General features: G+C 38.3%; 1 protein-coding gene across 1 annotated transcript; it reads left to right on the forward strand.

Moving 5' to 3' along the window:
- The first annotated feature begins 13 nt into the window (after window positions 1-13).
- slc12a3 (solute carrier family 12 member 3) lies at window positions 14-14,757 on the forward strand. The gene is made up of 26 exons (XM_044357692.1): window positions 14-471; window positions 865-1,002; window positions 1,950-2,025; window positions 2,173-2,268; window positions 2,528-2,667; window positions 2,796-2,906; window positions 4,599-4,710; window positions 4,929-5,059; window positions 5,208-5,292; window positions 6,704-6,864; window positions 7,506-7,613; window positions 7,828-7,951; window positions 8,864-8,965; window positions 9,140-9,295; window positions 9,386-9,485; window positions 9,768-9,879; window positions 10,076-10,213; window positions 11,077-11,183; window positions 11,334-11,416; window positions 11,634-11,711; window positions 11,946-12,044; window positions 12,141-12,252; window positions 13,178-13,264; window positions 13,477-13,615; window positions 13,721-13,788; window positions 13,867-14,757. The coding sequence occupies exons 1-26, from the start codon at window positions 187-189 to the stop codon at window positions 14,006-14,008; spliced, it is 3,090 nt and encodes a 1,029-aa protein (XP_044213627.1). The 5' UTR covers window positions 14-186; the 3' UTR covers window positions 14,009-14,757.
- The last annotated feature ends 744 nt before the right edge of the window (window positions 14,758-15,501 follow it).

Raw genomic sequence — 15,501 nt, forward strand, 5'->3', positions numbered from 1 at the left:
AATAAAGCCTCCTTCATTTACCTTAAACTACAGGATGACGCCATCTGACTGACTGACTTGTGTAGGAGTAAATAAGCGGTTGAAGAAAAAGATTTTGGACAAAGACTGCATCAAAAACTGACTGATGCAGCTGTCTTTGAGGTTTAAATCCACTGAAATACAGAAAAGACCATTCTGCCATTCTGAATGGAGTTACCAGTAGCCGACAAAGGTGTTCATCTAGCTGCATACAGAACTGGACTTCCTCAATCAGTAATCAATGGGAAGGCAACACCTGGAGGATTTAATGAGTCTGATTTTTATCAGTGCTATGGGGACAGGGGCAGCGTAGCATCCCGTGGATCGGATGCCCTAACCGGTTACGAGACTCTGGATGCCCCACCACACTATGACTTCTACGCCAATACAGAGGTGTGGGGCCGACGGAGGCGCTTCAGGCCATCACTGTACCAGCTGCATGCCAACCCTGAGGTGAGGAATCCTCATGAAGTAATTCAAATGTACGAACTCTGTATATGTGTAAATGATTTGCATCAGTTTTAATTCCTGTGTGCACTGTGTTGATTGTCTCAGTATCTGAGCAAAAACACAAGGCACATTTGAGCTAATTTCACAAGGAATTTTTTTAAGTGAAGTTTAGACCTTAATTCAGTTTAAAACTAATGAAAATATCAATGTTTCTATTCCTGGAAGAGGGATAGCTCCTTTGCTCTTCCTTTTTCCTATTAAAGGGTTTTTTTGGGGGGTATGCCTTTTTTAGAACTGAGAGTCTAAGGCTAGAGGGTGTCATTGTGGCAAATTTGTGATTTCTTATTTTGAGCTACAGTATATAAAGCTTGACCTAACTTAAATTGACTTGACTAGGATGACTCCAAACCTCCCTTGTATGAGGAAACCACAGGTGTACAGATGGAAGGAGGAGATAGCTCCGATGACGACAAAGAGGAGCAAAAGGAGCCACCACCTGAACCTCCTCGCTTTGGCTGGGTACAGGGAGTCATGGTAGGTAGTGTTAGACCAGTGTGGGATGTGATAAACCTGTAAGTTGCAGCTACTGAATACCAATATGTAAACTGTGCTCAAATATAAATAGAATTATACTTGACGGGGAAATTTGCTAGACTTTTTGTTGCTGTATTCACAATTTACACAAAAGTGTCTGCCGAATTAATAAATGTAAAAGTAAACATTCCCAACTGTATCAGACATTAACAGCATGCTGTATATAAAAATATCCAACTATTTACAAGCCAAAAATGATAAATATTCAGTATTTTTCTTTTTCTTACTTTTCTTAAATGTTCACTGCTGTAATTACATAGTAATGACAAGAAACAAATCAGTAATAATAAAGTAGTAATATGTAAATCAACCTACAAATTGCAAAAAAACAACAACAAAACAACAAAAGCAGAACACACAGTTTACAGATGATCAAAACTAAAGTATAAATTCAGTTTATACTTTAGTTTTGATGGTCTGTATTTTGCCATCATATTTACTTTTCTTTTCTTTATTTATTATTTTTCCAGCAATTAAACATTTCAAAGAAACATTTATTGTGTATTTATTGTGTCATCATGTTTTATGGGGAAACCATCAACATATAGAAAAAATACACACATTATAAATGTATTTATAAATTTTAATTATAAATTTTAATTTCTTCTTTTAGAAGAGATTTTAGTCAAGGAATTACCTCAATCATGGCTATTTTCAATGAAGGCATAACATCACCTGACATAGTGGACATTAGTCAGAGTGTCTGAGAACTCAAACTGTATAAAGTGTAGTGAGGTTTGACTCCTTTTGACCACCTCAGTGGTATTCACTAGCTAAATATGATATTGGTGTTGAACTTCAAGGTGTGTTACCTTTCAAAAATGCTAGCAGGGTTTAATCAGATCTGGTGAATTTGTTCAATTCAGTCAGTTACTGTCTTTTTATAGATCCGTTGCATGTTAAACATCTGGGGGGTGATCTTGTACCTGAGGCTGCCTTGGATCACTGCTCAAGCTGGTATAGGTATGTCCAACAAAACCTATTAATTCACTTTTTATAAGCTTGATCCACACAACATTCTTTATATTACTTAGATTGTTAATTGTACACCGCTTCTGTCAGGCTCACTGTTATTATTTCTCTCTTTCTCTCTTTGTCTTTCTCTATCAGGTATGACCTGGGTGATTATCCTGCTATCCTCTTGTATAACTGGGATCACTGGTCTCTCTACCTCAGCCATTGCTACCAACGGCAAAGTCAAAGGAGGTCTGTTCACTCAGTGATGCATGCAACAACCTGCATTTGTACCTTGCAGCACCAAAAGTCAAAAACTTATGTGACTGACATGTACTAGTATACGCAATACTGTCATATCACAATGGAGTTTGAAATGTTAGACAAAAGAGGTACTAATACCAAGACTGTACAAGACAGTGATACATTTATATTGTCTGTGACTGCTAACATTTTGACCACATTTCCCACAATACCTGTATCTCACTGCCCCCTCCTCCATTTTCTTCAGGTGGGACCTATTTCCTAATCAGCCGTAGCCTTGGTCCAGAGCTGGGTGGGTCAATCGGTCTGATCTTTGCTTTTGCTAATGCTGTTGCTGTGGCCATGCACACTGTGGGCTTTGCTGAGACTGTTTCAGACCTCATGCATGTGAGTACAGTAGCATGCAGTGAGTTAATGTGTGTGCTGACCAACTTTTACAATCATACAGTACAGGAAAAAGTGCTTTGTTATTGTCTTTAAACCCTCCTGAAATTTTTTTAAATTTTCTTCCTCAGGAACACGGAGCTGTCATGGTGGACCGAACCAACGACATCCGTATCATCGGCATCATCACTGTCACATGTCTATTAGGCATCTCAATGGCTGGCATGGCATGGGAGTCAAAGGTTAGCTCAACCAAACACATGAGACCATCGATAACAAATCAACCATTTGTTATCACCCATCAAAAAAGAAGAAAAGAAAAAGAAAAAGTGAAGAAGAAGACTGTATGAATGTAAACAATGCACAATTGAAAATATTTCAATTGGCTTTGTAAATGTTTTATGAAGAAGGAAATGTACTCAACAACCACACACACCTAAGGATAGGTAATGACCTAAGGATACACACAATGTGTTTTGGTGAGAAACAGTGATTGTTAGCATAACTTTTGTTTGCTTACATGAAAACACACAGTGACACCTTTAAGTACAATTTTGAGGTACTTTAACAGTTTTAATTATATAGTATATTATAGCATTTCCATTTTATACTACTGACACTTCTACTCTACAACATTTCACAGAGAAATATTGTACTTTTACTCTACTACATTTATTTGACAACTATAGTTAGCCTGCAACTTACTTTAAAAATGTATATTTACATACGAACTGTATCGTCAGCTTATAAAATATGATACATTGTTTTAGATTGAACTACCCAAAAGTATGTACATTTGTTCAAATTAGCTCCATCTCGACAAGATGCACAATTAAAGGGTCACTCACACAGAATTTACACATCATCAGTTTATATGTCATGTGAAGCACTATTTATTTATATTGTTTTTATCAGTATCAACAGTTATATTGTGTCTTCTCAGCCTGTGGAGGGAGCTTTTAAATTTGAGAAAATAACCCTGGTGATGTCATCAGGTTACCTTGGCTTGGGCATGGAGACTACAAATTTTAATGGAAGGCATCCGTTACAAACTGGGGAAATAGCATTTGAAAGACATGAGCGTTTACCAGATAGAACGGGTCTGATGAAAGGCTCAGTAAGTTGCATTATGGAAAGTGTAGGATCCACCGTTTTTTTAATCTGTCTTTCACAAATTCTCGAACTTTAGAAGTGCAACTCTAAAACGTTGGATTACCTCTTTAAAATTCTGCATACACATTAATGCATCAATAATAATTCACTATTTTTATATACAACATAATACTAACAGGCATCATCCGGCTGTATAATGAGAACTTTTACTTTTGATACTTTGAATACATTTTGCTGATAAGACGTCTGTACATTTACTTAAAATGTTAAATGCAGGACTTTAACTTGTAGTTAAGTATTTTTTATGGCTACTTGTACATAAAGGATGTGAATACTTCTTCCATTAGTCCTGCTTGTGTTTGAGTACAATGTGTTGGGCCTAAGTGTAAGGGACTGGCATTACAAACACAAGTCAGCCAGGAAGACTTTACTGTATGTGTCATTTACAGTGCAGCTCTTAATGCAAGGTCATAGATTAGTACCACCCACCACATAAATACAGCTCGAAGCCCAACCCATAACCCATGCGAAGTGTAACTACTCATTTTTCCAAGTCAATTAACCTCAGCTAAAATTCTCCTTATGTGTATTATACTACTGTGGTAATGAATTACAAAAATTGACATTCAAACATTTCCAGTGTTTTTTGTCTTAAGCATGCGGGGATGCTAGCATACTCTCCATAGATAGCATGATAAACCCAAGTTTACTTATTTGTGTTACCACAGTGGTACACTTAGTAGGTGGTGAAACGGTTGGTCATTCTTGCTCGTAAATGTCTGTCTGTATTGATATTTTACTGTATATTCTGTCTTCTACAGGCCCAAGTTCTGTTCTTCCTGGTCATCATGGTGTCATTTGCCAGTTACATCGTTGGAACAATCATTCCTGCTTCACCAGAGAAACAAGCCAAGGGTTTCTTTAGCTACAAAGGTGACTGTTTGATCCATTCTGTCCATGCAAGTTTTTTCCTGTTTCAGTAAAAACTGAGGGTATTGTGTGTGTGTGCTAGTTTTCACACAAATTTAAGAATCACCAGTCTTAATCACAAATGATAGAAGTAAAACATTTTGCTATGATCAGCAGCTTGTTGAAAGTAAGACTCTCCCTCTCAGAGCTCTCCAGTAAACTAACTATTTTGCCCTCAACAGCGGACATCTTTGCTGCCAATTTTGTGCCCAACTGGCGGGGACCAGAGGGCAGCTTCTTTGGCATGTTCTCCATTTTCTTCCCCTCGGCCACTGGTATCCTGGCAGGCGCTAACATCTCCGGTGATCTGAAGGTATACTAGTTTCTCTCTTTTTCTCCGTCCCTGTTTGCTTGCTTTATGTGTCAGGTATTTTTTGTTCCTGCAATTTCATACCAAACCAAATTAATTACCTGTACTTTACTATGCATTTACCTAGCATGTTTACACCTCTCCCTCCCAGAATCCAACTGTGGCCATCCCCAGAGGAACACTGATGGCTATATTTTGGACCACCATCTCCTACCTCATCATCTCTGCTACCATTGGTACTGTATGGCCATACTACTTACCAAACTGGGACTTAGACTGTGTTTTACCCATAGAGTGAGCTGGCCTTTGAATCAATGTGTCCATGGTTATTTTGCAGTAACATCTGGCTTGATGAACATTCTCCCACTTGATAAATGGCTTCTTACCAACAGCATTTAATCATTTGGCATAAAATGATTAATTATTATTTATAATTAATTCAGGATTAAATATATAAACATGTCTTATAATGATTTAATGTGTGCTTTTGGGTGATCAAGTTGTGTCCATATGAAGTAAAAATCCATCTAATGTGTGAAATTTGGATATACTGTAGATATGTTGCCATTAAAGCAGTGATACAGTATTTTGATAGCAACATGCAGATACTGTATATAGTAGGCATTATGATTATAGAAACTCATCTGCCATCAATTTCCCCCCCAAATTTTTTTTTGGAAATTAAATTTAATAACACAATTACTACCATTAACAGGTGGATAAAAATGGTTACAAACAAGCTGTATGAAATAATTGTGTTCAGTATTAAACCCTTTTCAGCTTTTACACTTGAGGTTGAATAAGCTTGTGTGTTTGCATTAGGGGTGTGCCGAAATCTAAATACGTTATTCGGCAAAGAATGAACAGTTTTTTTTTTTCGTTTTTTTTTTTTTACAAACATTTATTTTGCACAAATATTTTAAAAATTATTTGTTTTTGAGAAGAAAAAAAAGTCAAATACCACCACGCAGGTCAGTTACATTGCTATCTCAGTCTCTCTCCTCTGTTCCACTGTTACATGTATCAGCAGGTCTCAATGAGGGGAGTAACATCCACCTGCTACATGATGCACATTTCCTGATATGGACATTAGTCCCGGAGTTGGGGGTGTTCCCCAGAGATAAAGCTGAACTACTGACACACACGAAGTGCTCCTTAGGGACTCTCCATAACCTGTTGTTCCCCCTTTCCTTTCCACAAAGTTAGGTTGTAAAAAATAGGCAATAAATGAAAAGTGCAATAATCGCCTTTGAAGTTCTTCTCTACATGTTACACGCTCTGCTGTCTCTGTGTTATGGGTGTATAAATAGGTAGAGGTCTGTCTGCAATGAGGCGACGAGTTAAGTTTCAGCTCAGTAGTCAGCACAGTCATCTCTGGGAGACTCTAGTTTGAGACCCGGACAGTTTATTCATAAACATTTATTTTAACACACTAACATTCTAAAATTAAAAGTGTAATAAAAACAAAAACAGGATTTTTACGCCTATTTCCACGTTTATTTGAATACAAATACAAATCTAAATAATTTTGCTGCCTCAACAAATATAGATACAAATACAAATACTGGGCTCTCTGCAAATCCCTAGTTTGCATATGCATATTTGTTCATGCATGCTTGTTTGCTTGTGTTGTTTGCTTCCTTCCAGGATCCTGCGTAATACGGGATGCGTCCGGCCTGTTAAACAACACCCTGTCTTCCTCCTCATCCAGCGAGGATTGTGTTGGTTTAGCTTGTCAATATGGATGGGACTTCACTGAGTGTATCAAAAATGCCACATGCACTTTTGGCATCAGTAACTACTATCAGGTCAACACAAGCACACACACCCACACACACACAAGGCATGAAAATGAGTGATATGTGTTTATCTCTAGGTATTTTTATATCTCTTTATATAACTTCTCAAGCTTCTGAAAAGCTGTAATAGGCTTTGTTTTTTACGTAAATGTACCAGCATGGTTATCAGATCAAATCACAAAATTATGCTACACACAGGACAACTTCTCCCACGATTTCTGGGTAATGCGGTCCTTAAAGTATTGGTTCCATCTTTTTAAAGTCTATTTTAATACATTACATAGACTATAGTAACTCACTTACACGAGTACAATCTCCATACAGTATGGGATGTGAGTATTTTATAGACAGAAGCTATCCTTTAAACTTTGAAAAACCCACTTACCTCATGTTGCCACTCGAGGTCACAACAGCTAAAGTTGCCTCATGCTGCCGTTAGTTCAAAGAGCTTCATTTGACTTTCATTGCTACAGAAGACACAAGAGAAAAAAGTTACAGCCGCAAGTCAGCAGTAGTGTTGCTCTGCATTAATGATACTCTCTGTAATAGTCACTTACATTAACAGTGGGTCACCTTGCAAACAAACAAGCAGTTTCTCCCTCTGTGAGAGAAATCAGACTAATAAGTAAACAGAACATTTCTGTCTCCAGTCAATGAGCATGGTGTCAGCCTTCGCCCCCCTTATCACCGCCGGTATATTTGGTGCAACACTGTCCTCTGCTTTGGCCTGCCTGGTGTCTGCCCCCAAAGTGTTCCAGGTACACACACACACTGAAACATACACTAGATATGCTTTAAGCCTTTATAGTGTCTCATGGAAAATAAAATAATTTCCATATTTCATTGCAACTTTGTCCATCTCCCTGTGCCTGTGTGAACACCAGATGTTCTTATCTTAGTTAATCTTGTGACTGACCTATTTTCTTTGCTGTGACAATGATTTTTTTTTCTCCTTTCATTCTCCTTTGGTAGTGTCTGTGTAAGGACAAACTCTATCCTCTCATTGGCTTCTTTGGCAAAGGTTACGGCAAGAATGACGAACCACTGCGAGGCTACTTACTGGCATACATCATTGCTGTTTGCTTCATCCTCATTGGTGAGGTTTTGAAAGGATTCTCTGACCCCTGTTGAGTTGCAAAGTGGGGAGAGCTGCTTTGGGCACCTCTGGCTCTGGAAGTGGAAGTCCCATTCATTCTTCCTGTAGACAATTTTACCTGACTCTGACTCTGACTCTTTACCTGAGCTCCTCTACAGCTTGGATTGGCATGCAACTCTCATGAACAACTGCATTACAAAATATCTGGTTCTCTGATAAAAAGTCAAAGCCTGTGTACATTTGGGTTAAAGTTCTGTTACATGCACTACTAATGACGTGTGAACGCTAATAATTACACTGTTGAGAATTAATTAGTTAATTTTGGATGAATTCAACAACTATGGCACCATGTTTTGTTCCCAAATGCAACAACGGTATATTTTAAATTCACTACAGCTTCATCAATGCTTCTGACTGTCTTCTTCTCCATTGCAACAGTGGCTTATTTAGAGCAGTCTGCTATGCCAAAATGATGGACAAAACATGATTTCTCAGAAAAAAAGCTGGAATGTTTCAAATCGATGGTCCTAACATAAACCTACAGGGTTGTTATGTTATCCAGGAGTTTCTTTTAGGTTTAAATTTGGGTTTATTGACAACACTCTAACATATTATAAAATACAACATATTAGACATTGTCAGGGATAGAATGATAAATTCCTGGACTTATTTCATTTTTTGTCCCTAATGTTCTCACAGTCCATTCATGTCATCCTCTATCAATGAGCAGTTCAAAATTCTAGTAGTTGAAGAAATTGAAAATATCCAATATCGACATCCGAAGTTCAAAATGATGTCGTATGATACAGTTTTACCCAAGTCTCAAGCCAAAAGATACACAAAAGTAATTGGAACTATGTTTTTCTTAAATCCTTCTTTTTGCTGTCACCTTCTGTCTTTCCTCTCCTCTAGCTGAGTTGAACACCATCGCTCCCATCATCTCCAACTTCTTCCTCTGCTCCTACTGCCTGATCAACTTCAGCTGCTTCCATGCCTCAATCACCAACTCACCAGGTAGGACACTCATGTCTCAAATGTTCCGACAATAAGTATGAAAAAGGTTGTTAATTAAACACAACATTTAGCAATGAAATACAGAAGAATTCTGTCATGAGAAAGCTGAATTCCTGGTTGATGCAAAGTGTGTGGGCATTTGTTTGTGTATGGTATATGAATGTATGTGTGCAGGTTGGCGTCCATCCTTTGGGTTCTACAGTAAGTGGCTCTCGCTGCTGTGTGCTGTGTGTTGTCTGGTGATCATGTTCCTACTGAACTGGTGGGCAGCTCTCATTGCCTTTGGCATCGTCGTCTTCCTTTTGGGATACACACTCTACAAGAGGCCCGGTAAACTCATACTCACACACGCATGCACAGTCAGAAAAACCAACTGCTTTTCTGCTGCATCATTTTAACTCTGCTATGCTCTGTGTGTAGCTGTGAACTGGGGATCATCAATGCAGGCGAGCTCATATAACCTTGCTCTGAACCAGTGTGTGGGTCTCAACCAGGTGGAAGACCATGTCAAGAACTATAGGTGAGTGACAGGATGTGATCAAATCTGCAGTTTGTCTTCTTTGTTCTTAACCAAAGTGGAAATGTTTATTTTATGGCCTTTTTTGTATTTGGAAGTGGCATAAGAGTAAAAAGAATCAAATTGTAATCCTTTAGTTGAGCATGATCCAGCAGTTATGAATATGTATTAATGTGTACATGAATGCAACGTGTTAAATATTCACTGAATCAAGAATGAAAACAACAAGAAATAACTGATTTTCAACATCTGGCTTAACTTGACGCAGCTTTGCTTTCCTTTCAGACCACAGTGTTTGGTACTCACAGGTTCTCCCAGCAGTCGTCCAGCTCTGGTGGATTTCGTCAACTGTTTCACAAAGGGTCTCAGTCTCATGATGTGTGGCCAGGTGGTCACTGTGAGTACAACTCAACATGACACACACATATGCATCACTCAGTAGAGATTATATCTGAAAGGATTGGTTTTTGATTCAGTAAAAACACATGAACAAACGAATTGTAGGAATCATCGGATCGCTTTGTACTTTTAAACCGAAATGCTCCAACTGTTGGGCAAATAGACATATTTTCATTTCATCCTGTATTTTTCAGGCTGGTTCCACTCAGTCAGTAGTGGAGAAGGCGAGCAGCGACAGTCACATTACCTGGTTGAACCAAAGGAAGGTGAAGTCTTTCTTCAGAGATGTGGTGGCTACAGATCTGCGATCAGGGGTTAACATGCTGCTACAGGTCAGAATTACACCAGAACTGTTTTATTAGTTTATTTGACAGAGACATTGCTCATTTATCTACTGGTAGGTCTACCACTTTGGTCCAAAGTGAAATATCTCAACAACTACTGGACGGATTGCCGTGACATTTTGTACAGACATTCATGGCCAGAGAATTCAGTCTACTGACATTGATGATCCCCTGTTTTTTTCCTATAACGCCACCAGTGGTTCAAACTCTCCACTTTTCAAGTAAAATATCTCCACATTTACAAGCTTAGTTGGAATTGAAATTGTGTACAGATATTCACGGTTCTCAAGATGTATCCTAATGAACTTGGTGATGCCATAACATTTCTTTTAGCACCAATATCAAGTAAAAAATGGCAAAGGCTAATAATGAATAATGTATTACTTTAACTTTATGACCAAATACTTGTAAAAACTAATGGCATTCCCGTCAACCTCAGCTGTACTTTGTGTTTGGTGCTAATTAGCAAATGTCAACATGCTAACACGCTAAACTAAGATGGTGAATAAGGTAAATATTATACTTGCTTAACATCAGCATGTTAGCATTGTCATTCTGACAAATGTGTTAGCATTTAGCGCTTAGCTAAAAGAGCTCCTGGCATGATTCATCTGTTGTGAGGGTTGTTAAAAAAGATGTTAAAAAAACCCTAAAAATAGAATTAAATAACATATCTCATAAAAATGTGTGCACACAACATAATAAATACACACAAAGTAATACAGTAGACATTCACCAATAAATAATGCCATTAAAACACACAGTTACACATTATAAATAAGTATGTCTAAAAATCTTCTCTGACGTCTTCTCCTCTTTACTTGTTCCCATGTTGTTCCCCTGTCCACCAGGGGTCAGGTTTAGGTCGTATCAGACCTAATGTTCTGCTGATGGGTTTCAAGAGAGACTGGCGCAGTGACTCACCTGAGGCTGCACACAACTACATAGGAATACTGCAGTGAGTACAGTGTGAATTAATTAACCTCATATTGAGTGTGGGTGTATACTTTTGAACTGTTGTTATAAGCACTGATTATCATATTTTCGCAATAAAGCTGCCTGAAACAAAGTATGTGTGTGTTCATGTGCTTCTATATGTGTGTTTCAGTGATGCATTCGACCTGCAGTACGGCGTGTGCGTGCTGAGAATGAGGGATGGACTGGATGTCTCTCATCCATCTCAATCACATGGTGAGAACCATAATTCAAATGAGAGTAGAGTACACTGAGAGTAAATTAATTTCACACCATCAATAAACTCTGACTGCTGCTACAGTGTCAATGTCAACTTGTTGGAAGTTAACAAGGGGCACGGTGGGAAGTGCTGTCCACATTCATCCATCATCATTATATTTACTGACTACAAGTAAATTCATTTAAACAGCAAGTTCCTCTGCTTTCATTTCAGTCAATCCAGGCTTTGATGGAGGACTGGACACCATAAACACTATATCTGCCCCTTCCTGCCTTCAAACCATCACTACATGTATGTATATGCATGATCATGATTTATTTCTTTTATGTATCATTGCAATTATTTTAAATTTTGAGTAAAAGTGGCTGCCAGTGAATCTTGGTAAATTAAAGATGTAAACGGCAAATACGTTACACGTTTTTTCACTTAAATACCCAGAGTGCTTGTAATGTGATGTCAGTAAAGTGCTCACACATATACACTCTATAAAGATAACATTTTCTGTGTCCACAATATTGCTTGCAGCTGCTGTAACTATTGAACCAGGGCCTCAGCCAAGTACAGCGTTTCAGAAAAAGCAAGAAAGGAAGACAATCGATGTATACTGGCTATCTGATGATGGAGGTCTGACCATCTATTCATCTATCACCTCCTTCTTTTCTTCCCTTTAGAATATTATTACAAATATCCTCATCATTGTGTGTGTGTGTACTTCACCAGGTCTGACCCTGCTGCTGCCCTACCTACTGACTCGGAGGAAGCGCTGGGCCAGATGTAAGGTTCGAGTGTTTGTCGGAGGAGACACAAACAAGAAGGAGGAGCAGAAAGAGGAGTAAGAACTTGAATAACTCACCAATCATTCAAATTACTGTAATATTTGTACAATTTATGTGTCTGAATAAAATGAATGGCTTATGGATATCAATGAATTATCCAGTTATAGATGTTTTTCACAACAGACAATTTGATTAGCATAGCAGGAAACAGCTGGAAAACAATAGGTGTAACGAATAACATTAACGATGACTCCAGTCTATTTAAACTTAGCACTTTGATCAGTTGATATGGCAATATTATTAGCAGACAGTTGCTTATTTACACATCTAGCAGACACAGAGCATTCGTGGAGCCATGTTTCTGGCTTCCTGATGACTCTAAGTCCAATATTTACTCTCCTTTTAGCTTTGTTTTGGTCTCCACCAACTCCTGAGCAAAGTATTGGGCTCTTTTACAGCAGAATGCCCCACTGTTCACCAGCTAGTCACTAACTTTGTCTGTCTGCTGTTTGGATCTGGGCAGGTAGTGTACAGTCAGTTTTTAGAGCTTTCTTCTGCCTCCCTTGTTGAATAAAACAGCTGCCTGCAGCAGAGAGTGAATCGAAACAGTAAATTTGCTGGTCATAAAACCAAAACGATGAGCTCAAAAAATGCTATACGGTTCAGCAGAGCTGAAGGGAACTGCAGGGTTGGTAATACTGTATTTCTCTTTGAGTCTGTCACTACAAGTGACCTCTTTCACATTACACAGTCTTTTCAATTTGTTGTTAATATACAAATATTGATTAGAGCAGCATCCGTGAGCCCACATGAATAACATCACCATGGCATTATTCATTAACGATATCAATTACACCTGTGCTTTTCCTGCAAGTTGAAATGTCTGTTGTTAAAAAAAAGACTATTGCTGTGATTTACAAGTGTGATATTCTGTTAAAATAGATCTTTATTGTTCACTACAGATTTATACTGTTTTCTCAGGGTGTTGGCACTGATCAAGAAGTTCCGTCTTGGTTTCCATGATGTTGAAGTGCTTCCTGACATCTTCCAGAACCCCCAGCCTGGAAAGTAAGGCTTTCAAAGCTTGTTTATGAGAATGAAGCAACACCAAATATCATCAAAGCTGTTGGTAGTGAAAACCTTAACCACAGGGGGTCGTGATGAGGTTTTGTGGATGTGATGTTGCCTGATAGAGTAGAAAAACAATCCTCACAAATAAAAAAGAACAAATTGATCCAAACTTGCTTAACATAATCGTAACCGTCACCCCTGTGCTCCAGTGTTCTTCAATTTGAGAATATGGTGAGTCGCTTCAGGCTGGAGACAAACCCTAAGCAGGATTCTGATTCTGGGCCACCGAGAGCACAGGAGGAGCCCTGGAGGATCAGCAACCAGGATCTGGAGAGGAACAAGGCCAAGGTCTGACACACACCATAGCAACCTGAGTCACACACATGTAGAATTTAAGAATCAACAAAATTGTCGCTTTTTCTCCACTGTCCTCTCTTTCTCTGTGGGATTCAGTCCCTCCGTCAGATCCGTCTAAACGAGATTCTGCAGGACTACTCCAGAGAAGCGGCACTGATTGTTATGTGAGTACAGATGATGATTTGTACAGATCATATTAGATGAACACCTCATTAAATCTCCTTTGGTGTGACTCCTGACAGCACCATGCCAGTGGGGAGGAGAGGAGTGTGTCCCAGTATTCTCTACCTGGCGTGGCTGGACTTCTTGTCACGTGATCTGAGACCTCCAGTCCTATTGGTCAGAGGAAACCAGGAAAACGTCCTCACCTTCTACTGCCAATGAAATGTCTTCTTGAGTTTGATGTACAGATAATGATCCACACTATCATCATCCTGAACTTTTTAACTGACATAAGAGTAACTTTTGACAATTAATGATTATCTCATTTTGTAATTAATGCATGATTCCTGTAATTACTACACTGTAGCCCTTTAATTCAACGTTGTCATGATTTACACATTTTAGAATTGCTACAAAAGTGAATCACTCATGGGAACAGATTTAAATTGAGGCCATAATTGATTGTGAAGACTTTTGTTGTCTAAATGATTTGTGATTTTTTGACATCATCTCCAATTATGTGCACATAAAATGTGTTTGTTTCTTTTTTCCTTAAATCTATTGCACATATTAAGGCATTGAGGAGTTACTTTCTTCGATGTTTATAACTGTAAAATGATAAGATAAAGAAAGACTTGTATGAACAAATGGAAGTCAACTGCCAGACAGGACAGTGAATGTTATATAAAGAGACTGTGTGTATGAGTGTGTGTGTGTGTGTGTGTGTGTGTGTGTGCTGTTGTATATGGTCACCAATCAACAAGGGCAGAGGCAGTTTCACCCTCTAGCCCACCCCTCCCCTTTCACCTCTTTCAATCATTAATCTGTATGCTGATTCTGAGCAGTGCCACATTGTATCAGTTGGTAAAGATTTAGTTTCTGTATATTCAAGTATACTGTATCTAGAGTTGTTGAATAATAATTAATCTTTTCAGAAAATGCTAAATAAATACCTGGGTGTATATTTTTTTTTTTTTTTTTTTTTCTTGCATTGCTTTGAACAGTAGGGTATAGTTGTGATAATGTGGTGTAGCAACAGGTGCTGCTAAAGTGTCCTTGAGACTCTGAATCCTTATCAGCACCACAGGTGTTCTCCTGAAGCAGACTGAACTTTGACATTTATGCAGGAAAAATGTATATTCCTTTAGATTATTTTGATATCAAACTCTAAGAAAGTCACCTTCATCTATATCCCATATCATTCCTATATGTAGGTAATATATTTTTACTGAGACAGGTTGACTGCATCTACTAACCACTAATAATAATCTAGCTCATTTCTTATACAACATAACTTAACTCTATCCATTTTAAAATTTAGATTTTGTTTCCAGTGTGTTCAGTGCTGGATATCTTGCAAGTTAGTTTACAGCTGATGTAACATTACTGATGCAACTTCATTGGATGAATGTTTGCCGACAGAAAAATGTTGCAGAGGAGAGGACTAATATAAATGTACTGTATGAATGGCTACTGACATTCATGGATTTTCAGGACGACGTTATGGAACAAGCAATGTGCATTAAGAGCTAGAAAACAAATTGCTGATGGTATTTCCTATGGCTGTTGTTAGCAAATGTGGCTGCTTCTTTTGTCAGCTCAATTTAAACTTGCAAGCTAAACTACAGAGCAAATCAATCGTATGAGATAATCCTCTCTCTTACTTGTTCATGTGAAGTCCCCCACCACTCAAAAATATGTTTTTCTTCTTGTTC

Source organism: Thunnus albacares, chromosome 7, assembly GCF_914725855.1.
Source record: "Thunnus albacares chromosome 7, fThuAlb1.1, whole genome shotgun sequence".
NCBI lineage: Eukaryota > Metazoa > Chordata > Actinopteri > Scombriformes > Scombridae > Thunnus > Thunnus albacares.